Source organism: Dipodomys ordii, unplaced genomic scaffold (genome assembly GCF_000151885.1).
Source record: "Dipodomys ordii isolate 6190 unplaced genomic scaffold, Dord_2.0 Scaffold11, whole genome shotgun sequence".
NCBI classification, from domain to species: domain Eukaryota; kingdom Metazoa; phylum Chordata; class Mammalia; order Rodentia; family Heteromyidae; genus Dipodomys; species Dipodomys ordii.
The window spans coordinates 16,751,513-16,764,273 of NW_012267227.1; the positions used below are offsets into that span (position 1 = coordinate 16,751,513).

A 12,761-nucleotide genomic window follows, 5' to 3' on the forward strand; every position below is an offset into this window, starting at 1 on the left:
CCTTCCCTCATTCATTCATTCCTCAGCCACACCCTCTCCTTCCCTCATTCATTCATTCCTCAGCCACACCCTCTCCTTCCCTCATTCATTCATTCTCTTTAAGCTTAGAAAAAAGCTGCATGAAGAGAGAGATGTCTGTTTTCCTTAGTCAGCTTTGTCTAGTATTAACATCTTATATAAGTACAACTATCAGAACAGGACACTTATAATGGTACATTACTATTAACTAAAGATCACATTCAAAATGTCACCACAGGGCTGGGAAGGTGGCTCAGTGGTAGAGCGCTTGTCTTGCATGCCTGAGGCCCTGGGTTCGATTCCTAAGCACCACATAAGGAAAAAGAAAAAAGCCGGAAGTGGCGCTGTGGCTCAAGTGGTAGAGCGCCAGCCTTGAGCTGAAGAGCTGAGGGACAGCGCCCAGGCCCAGAGTTCTGGCCCCACGACCGGACCCAAAAAACAAACAAACAAACAAACAAAATGTCACCACAGAGTACCAATGGCATTTAGCAGTGTCTTCTCTTTAATCCCCTGTAGTTCATAACTGCTTCATCTTTCTTACCTTTATGACCATGACACTTTTGAAGCACTTATCAGTTGTGTGTACTCTGTTGTGTGTACCTCAATGTGAATCTGTCTGGTGTTCTGTCACGATTGAATTTATGTGGTTTTGGTTTTGTTTTGTTTTCCTGGTTGGTTGTGGGGATTGAACTCTGGGCTTGGGCGCTGTCCCTCAGCTCTTCAGCTCAAAGTAAGCACTCTACCACTGAGTCACAGCGCCACTTACGGTTTTCTGGTGGATAATTGGAGATAAGAGTGTCACAGACTTTCCTGCCCGGGCTGGCTTCAAACCGTGATCCTCAGATCTCAGCCTCCTGAGTAGCTAGGATTACAGGCATGAGCCACCAGTGCCCGGCATATGTGTTTTTGGGTACCAAAGAATAGTGAAATGGTGACATGTGGATATTAACCATAATCACCTGGTTAGGATCATTTCTGCTGGGTTCTTCATCGCAAAGTTATTATCTTTCCTTTTATTGAGACAATCCTAAAACTCTGCTTCTTGGGGCCCTAACTGCACAGCCACCATGGGAGGCAGTCACACGCACTCCAGCCCAGGCATTACCTAAGTGTGCCCATGCGGTCTCCCGAAGCTAGATGCTGTCCATTGGGGCTGATGCACACGGAGCGGATGCCCACACGAGGGTCCATCAGGGACCCGTCAGCCTTGTCTCCTCCGGGCAGTTCCGTGTCCAGCAGGGCCTGAGTGTTCCCGTCCACATAGATTATCTTAATGAGATCCTAGTGGAGCACGTCAAAGAGGCAAATAAGGCAGAACAGACATTAGACTGGTGCAAAGGGGGAAGAGTGTTGGGCAAAATAAACCCTTGTTTCATAGAGGCCAGAAAAAAGCTGCAAGGTCAATGTCTGAGAACCTAGTTCCTCAAGCCAAGGGACAAAAGTTGTGGGTATAGGGTACTAAGCATGCAGAGAGGCCCAGGGACACAGGCTCACATTGCTGAGGATGTTCCGGTGCAGGGTAGAGCCATGTACCCCAGAGCTCTCGGTGTTCCACAGGCGGATGGTACTGTCTGAGGAACAGGTAATAAAGGAACTTGGAGGCAGACAGGCCTGGTTGCTGTCCTTCACCTCAGGGTAGACCTGAAGGGAAAGAAGCAAAGAGTCAGACTTCTATTTAGGGAACACTCTGAGCTGCCCCAGGAAATGAAAGGAACTGAAATGAAAGACAATGCTGTCCAAGGCTGAGTTGGGTGTCTGGCACATAGTAAGCAAGACGTAGCTGTTATGTATACTACATGATTACTGAAGGAAAGCCTATTAACTTAGCACCTACTATACATCAGGCACTCCTCTGGCTCCCACTCACATCATTTAATTTTATTCTTAGAACAATTAATCAGGCACATCATTTTACAGTTGAGGAGACTAAGGCTTGGTCAAGTGTGGTAACCTGTCCAAGAACATTGACACCATGATGAGGCAAAACTAAGATAGACAGGGGCACGCTGAAGAAGACTGTGGTGGATAAGCAGTAAGACTCAAGCTCAGTCCCCAGGATGCATGCCAGGGGTGTCACTGGACAAACAAGGAGGCAGCAGGTATATAAAGTCATACTTCAAGTTCCCACATCTCTGTCTTGACACTAGCATCTCAGTGAACCCCGTTTGAGGCCAGCTGGGCCACCCACATACCTCCACACTCCAGACGCAGGAGGAATGGTACAGAGCGGAGTACACCTTGCCCACTTTCTTGGGGTCCCTCACATCCCAAACGTAGATGCTGTGGTCATTGTACACACAGGACAGCCACTGGTTAGTTGGATCAAAGGTCAAGGCAATCGTGTCTGGATATCTGGCATTGGGTCCTCCAGAGAAGAGGCGACTATGGGAGAGAGGAAGGGACAACCCCGTGAGGGTGAAGGGAGTGAAGAGAAGGGCCGGGCAGAGCTGGGAGGGCCCTCTCCAGGCGTGGAAGTAGAGGCTTAGGAGGAAAGAACCGGTCCACAGTTGCCATCAGTGGGAGGGCACCAGCCCTAGCTGCTGGGCCTTGGTGTCCCCCTATGAACATATGCCACCTTACAGACAGACCATCGGACGAGGTGATTCTGTGGCCAGGACGGGAGTGAAGCAAAAACAAAAATCATAACTGCACACAGATCAAATCAAGATCACCATACAAGCCACAAAAAATGGAACTGGGAGCTGGGCACTGGTGGCTCACGCCTGTAATCCCAGCTACTCAGGAGGCTGAGATCTGAGGATCACGGTTCAAGGCTAGCCCAGGCAGGAAAGTCCATGAGACTCTTATCTCCAATAAACCACACGAAAACCGGAAGTGGCACTGTGGCTCAAGCGGTAGAGTGCTTGCCTTGAGCTGAAGAGCGCAGGGACAGTGCCCAGGCCCAGAGTTCAAGCCCCACGACCAACCAAAAAAAAAAAAAAAATGGAACCGGAGATGAAGATCAGTAGTGGCACATTTGCCTATCCTAAGTGAGGCCCTGCTCAATTCCAAACACTGAAACCAAATCTACTATAGCACTTGCCTAATAAACAACAAAAATGACCAAGTACTGCCCTCTCTCATCTAATATGATTGGTGGCTGCGTCTTTACCATGACAGCTTGACCCCATACCTTTCCTTGTAGTTCTTAAAGATTGTCAAGATGTCCAATTATATAACTTGCCTCCCTTTCTGACAGCATCCAATCAGAACAAAACTTTAAGTTCTTTTTTTTTTTTGGGGGGGGGGGCAGTTATGGGGCTTGAACTCTGGGCCTGGGCGCTGTCCCTCAGCTCTTCAGCTCAAAGCTAGTGCTCTACCAACTTGAGCCACAGCGCCACTTCCGGCTTTTTTTCTTTTTGCTTATGTGGTGCTGAGGAATCGGAACCCAGGGCCTCATGCATGCAAGGCAAGCACTCTACCACTGAGCCACCTTCCCAGCCCTCAGAACAAAACTTTAATCCCTTGAACTATTATTTTTTTTTTGTCGGTCATAGGGCTTGAACTCTGGGCTTGGGTGCTGTCCTTGCACTCTTCAGCTCAAGGTGAGCGTTCTACTGCATGAGCCACAGCGCCGCTTCCGGTTTTCTACTGGTTTATTGGAGATAAGACTTGTCTCACAGACTTTCCTGCCTGGGCTGGCTTTGAATTGTGATCCTCAGATCTCAGCCTCCTGAGTAACTAGGATTACAGGCGTGAGCCACCAGTACCCGGCTTCTTGAACTATTCTTGAAATCATCTAACACCAGACCAAATCCTAAACTGGGTGCTAACCCTAGCTGCCTGGGAGGCCAAAAGCAGGCCAATCCAGGCAGGAGTAGGGGTGGTAGCCCGTGCCTGCAGTCTTACCTATGATGAGAAGCCTGAAACAAATGGACTATGGCTCAAGTACACATAGACCCTATCTCAAAAACAACTAGCACAAAAAGGGCTGAAGGTGTAGCTCATAGGTAGAATGCTTACACAGCAAGGAAGAAGCTCTGAGCTCAAACTCAAGAATTCTTATAAGAGAAAGGAAAGAAAGAAAGAGGAAGGAAGGGAGGAAGGGAGGAAGGGAGGAAGGAAGGAAGGTAGGAAGGAAGGTAAGAAGGAAGGAAGGAAGGAAGGAAAGGGAGAGAGAAAGGGAGGCAGGGAGAAGGGGGAAGAAAGGAGAGAAGAGAGGAAAGGAAAGGAAGACCAAGCCCTGTCAGAAGCTCCTCCTAGAATCCCTTACCAAGATATTCATGGTCCTTGCATGCGGTCTCCTTGGTTCCAATTTAAGTACCAAGAAGCCAAGAGTGCTTGTTTCTGGTAATCTTTGGCCTCTGATACATGTTGATTCCACAAAGCATGGACAAACAAGGCTGGACACAGAGTGAGGCTCCACACGGAGGCTGCAGCCCACACGCTCACCTGGCCTCAGTGATGCTGGCAATGTCTGTGCCCAGTGCATGGGGTCTGGGCAGGGTGCTGAGGAAGTGCAGGTTAGCGGGGTTGAAGAGGCGCACAGTGCCATCAGCACAGCCGCAGAAGATGTAGTCCTGGCTCACAGAGATGCAGTGCGCCACTGTAGTCTGTGGACAGAGTGGCTCAGGTCAGTAAGGGCCACCTGCCCACTGGGTCTCATCTCCTCTTCCCCACCCCTCCGCAAGTCACAGTCACTTGCAAGAGGAGAGTCTGGCCAAGACTGGAGTGAGGGAGAAGCAGCCCAGCTGCTCTGTCCCGAGCCCCTCACTGTCATCAGAAATGCCCGCCCTCCCTCCAGCCGCGGGACCCGAGGGACCACAGTCCTGCACAGTTGGGGGCTGGAAATCAGGCACCTTTCTAAGGCACAGAGGATGGAGTTTTAGAAAAAAACAGCAAAGAGAAAGAAATAGCCTGTGGGAAAGAGGAAGGTCTAGCAGCACTTACTGTGAAGCTGTCTGTATTCTGAGCAGAGGAGGAAAGCAGGGGAAGAGACACAGAGAGAAAGAGAGAGAGAGCAAGAGGAGGCAGGTCACCAGGGCAGGTCACCAGGGCTAGCACCCCAGGCTTCCTTTTCCTGGGGTCCCCTCCCATATGCACAATGCCAATGCTGAGCTGAGACCTGGTGGGCCTTTCCCAGGAACAGAGGTACTGACCCTCAACTCCACCCACTTGTCCAGGAGCCTGCGGTCACTGAACTCGCACAGCAGCCCTGAGGATGTGATGCAGAATGTGCTGTCCGCCTTCTTCCCTCGACCACAGGCTACGTCCGTGAACAAGTTGTTCCGCAGCTCCCCCAGGAGCCCAGAGCGGCCCAGCAAGGGCACAGTAGCATTCACCTGTGGAGACACAGTACGGCTGTCCGGCCATCCACCTCAGACCCTGTCCCTGCAAATGAGGCACTAGCACGAAGATGGCAAGCAGCAAGCCCTTGTTCCTTAAGACCACTGTGAGCCAGCAGAAGAGGCCCAGCTGGAGCCGAGTGGGCTCAGTGCAGGCTAAGCATCTCCGCCCCTTACCTTGGAGGTCTTACTGTCGTCCAGGTACCAGAACTTGATGTGGCGGTTGCCTGCAGTGACAAAGTAGCTGCAATCTTCAGAAAAGGACACTGCTGTCACTCGACTGGACACTTTGTTGGAGGCCACCACAATGTTTTTCTGGAGGGAAATTCAAAGAATGAATCAAGGCTGTGTCTCGGGGCTAAGAAGGAGGAGGTTCTGAGAACAGACGAGAGCTAGAAACAATTTCTACTTAAAAAGTGTTTTTTTTTTTTTTTTGTCATGGGCACTGTCCCTGAGCTCTTTTGCTCAAGGTGAGTGCTCTACCACTTTGAGCCACAGCACCACTTCTGATTTTCTGGTGGTCAATAGGAGGTAAGAGTCTCACGGACTTTCCTGCCTGGCCTGAACCCTCAGATCTCAGCCACCTGAGTAACTAGGATTGTAGATGTAAGCCATGAATGCCCAACGAAAAACTGTTTTATTTCAGGATTTGCCACTCTGAAAAAGTGGGGTGTGCAGGAGCTTTTTTTTTTTTTTTGGACGATTTCCTCAGGAGTACTTGAAGGCATAAGCTAGCCCTGCTAGCTCCATGCACATGGGTGCTCTTTTTCTGTCTCAGGCAATTGTCTAGAATAATCTGAAGACCAGCTGGGTGGGGTGAAGCAGCTCAGGTCAGCAGCTTCCTGAGTCCTCACTGATCCCCACGCCACTCCCAGACTGCCTCCTGCATAGTCCACTCACCTTCCAGGCCCAAACGTTGACAATCATGTCATGCTGGTAGCCCACGGACACAATATACTTGGCGCTGGGGGAGAAGGCCACACAAGCCACACCATACTTATGCTCCTGCAGCTCCGCCACCTGGCTGTGCTCAGCCACGTCCCAAACCCGCACGGCAGGCATGTGCCCACTCTGAAGGGGGCGAGAAGCAGGAGTGAGGACTGCAGGGAGGCGTGCTGCCTCCTTAACCTTCCAGAGAGGGCCTCTACTGCCCACCATCCTCTACTGCCCACCTCCCTCCCAGCTAACAGCCAAGAGCAGGGGACCAAATATGAGAAAGGTACAGAGGACATATAAATGCGAGGGGGTTAGGAAGATAGGGGGCCCAATTTTGTCTCTGAGTGGGGGTTCATACTTCTGCTTGGTCAAAACTCCTTGAATCAATCTAGAGATTTATTCTCTAGATTCTAGAATCTGCTACCACTCAGGTCTACCTCTGCCTCTCAAATGCCTTCCTGAGAGATGGCGAGGGCAGGGGACCTCATGGGCCCAGTAGGGCCCGGGGATGAGGGCTGTTCCCAGTGCTTCCTTCACCTTCATGGTAAGTGGAACCCGGGAACTCAGAACCCAGAGAACACCCAGCAATGTGTGCGTTAGCAAGCCCTCAGATGATCCTGGTATACACTTCAAAACCAGGCTTTGGCATTAATTCAGAAGGTCAAAGTGACAGCTATATGGCAGTATGGCCTGGGCAGTGGCTTTCTGCTGTGGGCAGGCCATCCTCTTCCTCACTCACCTCTCCAGTGACCAAGTACTTGCCATCAGGGGAGAAGGCAAGGGCAGTGATGGTTTTCCTGAAAGAGACGGGCAGGCTTAGATGGGCACTGGTGGGCATCCCAGCCCCGGCCTCGGCAAAGGCGAGGCTGGCAGATGCCAGGGGCACCGTAGCACTGCTCTGGAGACCCCGGCCAGCGCCCTCCCACTGCCTCCTACCTGGAACTGTTGAGGATGTGGTGCTGCTTGTGCTTCCGGGGGTTGAACAGCACAACCACACACCTGAGGAGGTGAGACAAAACTCTAAGTAAGCCCCAAACTATGGCTCCCCCAAGACTTCCCAGGCTACCCAGGAGAAGGAGCATGGACAATCAGCTCAGCGAGGCTCTGCTCTTCCCTCCTCACTACGATGGCCTATCTGCAGCTTCAAGAGCACAAAAGTTCCAGCAGGAGACTAGAAGACTGTGCCACCACACCCATGAGCACAGCCCTGTCTTGGGTCATGCCCAGGAAAGGCAGCAGGGACACAGGCCTCACATGCCCAGGGGAAGATGCACCAGGGAAGAGGAAGTGGGACTTGGGCAGGAGCTCCCCCATCCTCCCCTGCGCTAAGGGATGAAGAAGAGCAAGGGAGGCTGTGTGCAGGGTGAGAACACAGGAAGACCATTATGTTGAGGGAGGAGGGAGAGACGGTGCTCCTACTTATTCAGATTTGTAGACCTTCCAACACAGAGAAAGTCAGAGAGCAAGAGAACACCTCACAGTCTCTCTTTCCCCACTGCGGATGCCACATGAGGGTAGAATGGGGTCTGCATGCCCATCTGGTAGAGGTCTTCCCAAGAGAACATGAGGGCCTGTTCTCAAAACCACCCAGGAGTCTCCTCGTGTTTCCTGGTGAGCTTCCAGCAAGTTCCTCAGTCAGCTAGGGAGCAGAGGGTGGGGCACAGCTGACATCAGTCACTGGCCCTCTACCTCCAAGTCCCTGCCAGGCAGAGTGGACCAAGCCCTTTCCACCATGAGGGCTGGGCTGAGCTGAGTCAGGGAAGTCAGAGCCCAGGGGTGCAGAGACGGTACACTCTTGTACAAGAAGAAGAGGCCTCCGTCCCCAGGGGAAGGCCGGGCCTCCACACCCGCTTCTTGCACAGGCCCAGGCCTGCTGCCACCATGATGAGCTAGGCCTCTGAGACCTGGTGCCTTCAGACTTTTCCTTTCAGACTAAGTAAAATTAGAGGGTGACTCTATGGCACAGCCATCCCATCCCTCTAGCCTGATGTAGCATTATGACCCGCTCCCGCAGACCCTACTGCCCTTCACCAGTGCTGTTTGTACTTTGTCCAAAGTACATCTCAACGTGTAACATTCTATATAATTTACTTCATGCATCGATTGCCAGCTTTGTGAAAATGGTGTTTTTGTTTATTCTGTTTACTGTTAAGCTCCCAGGCTCTAGACAGACACTCAATACATGCCTGTGAAGGGCGAATAAAATGGTAAGTCATCACACTCATCCCAAAACCAAGTAAGGATCCAGCCAAAAAAAAAAAAAAAGAGAGAGAACTATAGACCAATTTCTCTGATGAACACATATGCAAAGCTCTTCAATAAAACAACCAACAGAATACAGAAACAAATTTTAAAATCATACATTATGACCAATTAGGCTTCATCCCACAGATACAAGGCTGGTTTAACATATGCAAATCAATAAATGTAATTCACTAGAGCCAAGGACAAAAACCAATAATCATCTCAATAGATGAGAAAAAAAAGCCTTCGACAAAATACAACATCCATTCATGTGAAATGCTTTGGAGAAACTAGGAATAAAAGGAACATTTCTTACTATATATGACAGACCAACAGCCTACAACATACTAGGAGAAAACTAAAATCATTTCCCCTAAACTCAGGAGCAAGGAAAGGATGCCCACTTTCTCCACCTCTCTTCAATATAGATCTGGAATTCTTAGCCACATCAAAGAGGTAAGAAAAAGACATAAAAGGGATCCACATAGGGAAAGAAGAAATCAAACTATCCCTATTTGCAGATGACATGATCTTATAGCTAAAGGACCCAAAAATTCATATGGAACAATGAAAGACTTAGAATACCAAAGCAATTCTAGGCAAAAAAAAAAAAAAAAGGTGGGGGGGGCTGGGAAGGTGGCTCAGTGATAGAGTGCTTGCCTAGCATGCCTGAAGCCCTGGGTTCAATTCCTCAGTACCACATACACAGAAAAAGCCACAAGTGGTGCTGTGGCTCAAGTGGTAGAGTGCTAGCATTGAACAGCTCAGGGACAGTGAGTTCAAGCCCCAGGACTAGCAAAAAAAAAAAAAAAAGCAATGTGGGTGGTATCACAATACCAGATTTCAAACAGCTTGATATTGGCACAAAAATAGACCTGAAGATCAATGGAATAGATTAGAAGACCCAGAAATAAAATCATATACTTACAGTCATCTGATATTTGAAAAAGGAGCCAAAGACATACAGTGGAAAAAACATAGCCTCTTCAACAACTGGTGCTGGGAAAATGGCACCCACATGCAGAAAACTGTAAGTGGACCCCTGCTTGTCACCATGCACTAATATCAATCAATGGGGATCAAAACCTCAACTTAGACCCAAAACTCTGAAACAGAGTAGCAGAAACATTAGAACTTTAGGTATAGGCAGAAACTTCCTGAATAGAGTCCCAGTAACACAATAGATAGGAGAGAGACTTGACAAGTGTCACTACATCAAAATAAGAAGTTTCTACATAGCTAAGGACATAGTCACTAAACTAGAAAGATAGCCGAAAAACTAGGAAAAGATCTTTACCAGCAATATGTCAGCAAAGGCCTAATATCCAGTAAATACAAGGAGCTCAAAAAACTAACCTCTCCCAAACCTAACAAACCAATCACTAAATGGGCAAGGGAGCTAAGGAGAGACTTCTCAGAAGAGATAAAAATGTCAAAGAAACACACGAGGAAATGCTCATCAGCTCTGGCCATAAAGGAAATGCAAATAAAAACTCTGAAATTCCATCTCACCCCAACATATTGAATTTGAAAAACAACAAATGCTGGTGGGGAAATGGGGGAACAGGAACCCTACTCCTCTGCTGGTGGGAATGTAGTACTACACTCAGGAAAGAAGTCTGGAGGTTCCTCAAAAAACTAAACATAGACCTTCCATATGACCCAGCCTCACCACTCCTTGACATCTATCCTGAGCATCATGAGCCAGGGTATGACAAGGCCACCTGCACGGCCATGTTCACTGCCACACTATTCACAAGATATGAAAACAGTCCAGAGATCCACTCATTAGATGAGTGGATCAAAAAAAAAATGTGGTACCTATATACAATGGAATTTTACACAGCCATTAGAAAGAATAAAATAATGTCATTTGCAGAGAAATGGGTAAAACTAAAACAAACATGATAAGAGAGACAAACAGTGCATACACAGAAGTTAGAACTAAAATGCACTGGGACATGAGAAATTACACAGGATTCTAGATACACACAGTGAAATCAAAAGAGGGTAGTTTTAAGAGAGCATCACAAAGGTACAATACCCAAGTGCCTCTTCACATGTATATAAAATAATATACATACTGAAATAAACTCCAAAGATATGGAAACAAAGGACTTTTTTCTTTGTTTGTTTTTTGGGGTCCGGTTATGGGGCCTGAACTCTGGGCCTGGGCGCTGTCCCTCAGCTCTTCAGCTCAAGGCGCTTAGCACTCTACCACTTGAGCCACAGCACCAATTCCAGCTTTTTTCTTGTGTGGTGCTGAGGAATTGAACCCAGGGCCTCTGGCATGCAAGGCATGCGCTCTACCACTAAGCCACCTTCCCAGCCCCTAAAGGACTTTTTTCTTAATTTGTTTTTTCTTTTTCTGATGACTCTGTATTCTTTATCTTATACACAGTGTATTCATGTGCACATCTGTAGGAGGGTTGGAGGAGGGCACAGAATCCAAGGAAAAAGGGTGAAAAATTGCAGCGGTGGACACTGGACATTGATGAAAGTGGGTGGAAATGGGAGTGAGGGCATGGGAGAGAATAAAGGAACAGATGACATTGTGCAGAAGGAAATGTACTTATTACCTGATGTATGTAAGTGTCTGCTGTTTATCATCTCTAAAATAACAATAAAGTAAATTTAAAAAAAATACAGGTAAGTCACTAGCCACAGGATCTCAAAGCTGAATGCTGAGGAACAGCCTAGTGGCAGACCTTGGATTAGGGCCCAAGGGGAAGTCCATGGTTCTCCCACCTCATAGCATTTGGGATAGCTCGAGTGATGCCCCGGAGCAGTACAGGGCAGAACGAACAAGAGCAACCAGCCAGATCTCTCTGCTAATACAGTGTGATCTTGCACATGTTCCTTCACTCCTCTGAACCTCCATTTCCTCATCTATGAAGTACCATCTACCTCACAGAACTGCTGTGGGAACTGAAGACAATGCTTAGTCAACCAGCGTGGTGTCTTATGCTATTTTCTTTTTCTTTTTTCTGTCGGTCGTGGGCTTGCACTCTGGGCTTAGGTGCTATCCCTCAGCTCTTCAGCTCAAGGCCAGTACTCTATCATTGAGCCACAGCGCCACTTCTGATCTTCTACTGGTTTATTGGAGATAAGAGTCTCACAAACTTTCCTGCCCGGGCTGGCTTTTTGAACAGTGATCCTCAGATCTCAGCCTCCTGAGTACCTATAGGACTACAGGTGTGAGCTACCAGTGCCTGACTTATGTTATTTTCTTGAAGGACACCCTAAACAAGGGTCAGAGGCAACTACTTTCCAGATAGTCAACAGTTCCAATAGGAAGTCCTACCGTGTGCTATACCAGACTTTCTGGATACTACTGAGTTTCCTGAAACTGTACTCATCCCGATGGGGAATCACAAACTACGCCTCCAGATTCACTTCCAAAGAGGGAAATCTGAGAACTTCAATTATCCCAAGAGACAAGGCAGCTAACACTTTTGCTGGGGGCATGGCTTGTGGTCTTCCATGAGTTCCGCTGCCATCTTTGTTCTGAGCCACTTCACAGACTGGGTAACAGTAACTCCATGAATTCCGTGGCTGGTGGTATAGGACTCCTGTTTGCTCAAAGGAGAATCTCCACGAGCAGCGGTGGTAATGGTAGGGTCTGAGCACCCTCCTCCCCCTCATTCTGGTATGCCGACCAGTGGCTCCAACACATAAAGTGATTCCTCCTTTCCTTGGGACCTCTGCACTTGACAGTTCCTCCATCTGGAACACTCTGGTGTGAAACCTCACGTGCCACTTCCTCCGTGTCATTCAAGTTTAGTTCTAATGTTCCCCCATCACAGAGTCCTGGACCCCCGAATTTTATCGCAGCCCCCTCGGCTCCCCGTTATTCACTTACTCTATGTCCCATCACCATTTTATTTTTCCCAATCCTTGCCGCTCTCTGACACCACCTTGCTCCCTTCCTTGTTCGCATGCTTCTAGCTTGCTCTATCAGCCTGCAGCCTAAGCCTGTGGACGCAGTGACCCTGCCGGGCTTCCGCACCACTCTTCTGGACAAGAGGAACGCATGTGTCATGAGCTGACTGTTATGGACGAAGGAGGGCCCTGCAGTGCGTGTGGGAGACGCGGGAAGCCATGGGAAAGGCACCAAGGCCTCTGCTGTGCAGCCCATCCAGCTTGTCTCATGGAGCAAGGGCGCTCTGTGCTCCTGAAGGTCAGAGCTCACCAGACCTCGTCAGGAGAGGACTGTGCCTGTGCCTGCATCCTGGGAGCCCCCGCGTGGAGCTAGGGTCTCAGCGTAAAATCCAACTT

General features: G+C 48.9%; 1 protein-coding gene across 1 annotated transcript in view; it reads right to left on the reverse strand.

Moving 5' to 3' along the window:
• The window catches only part of Mapkbp1 (mitogen-activated protein kinase binding protein 1), a 52,853-nt gene that overhangs the window by 10,422 nt on the left and 29,670 nt on the right, over nt 1-12,761 (reverse strand). The window contains exons 3-11 of the mRNA XM_013010105.1: nt 7,176-7,238; nt 6,979-7,036; nt 6,204-6,374; nt 5,481-5,618; nt 5,118-5,300; nt 4,411-4,571; nt 2,211-2,400; nt 1,513-1,659; nt 1,124-1,299 (exon numbers count right to left, since the gene is read on the reverse strand). Of these exons, the coding sequence (XP_012865559.1) occupies nt 1,124-1,299; nt 1,513-1,659; nt 2,211-2,400; nt 4,411-4,571; nt 5,118-5,300; nt 5,481-5,618; nt 6,204-6,374; nt 6,979-7,036; nt 7,176-7,238 (1,287 nt within the window). The remainder of the gene's footprint in view (nt 1-1,123; nt 1,300-1,512; nt 1,660-2,210; nt 2,401-4,410; nt 4,572-5,117; nt 5,301-5,480; nt 5,619-6,203; nt 6,375-6,978; nt 7,037-7,175; nt 7,239-12,761) is intronic.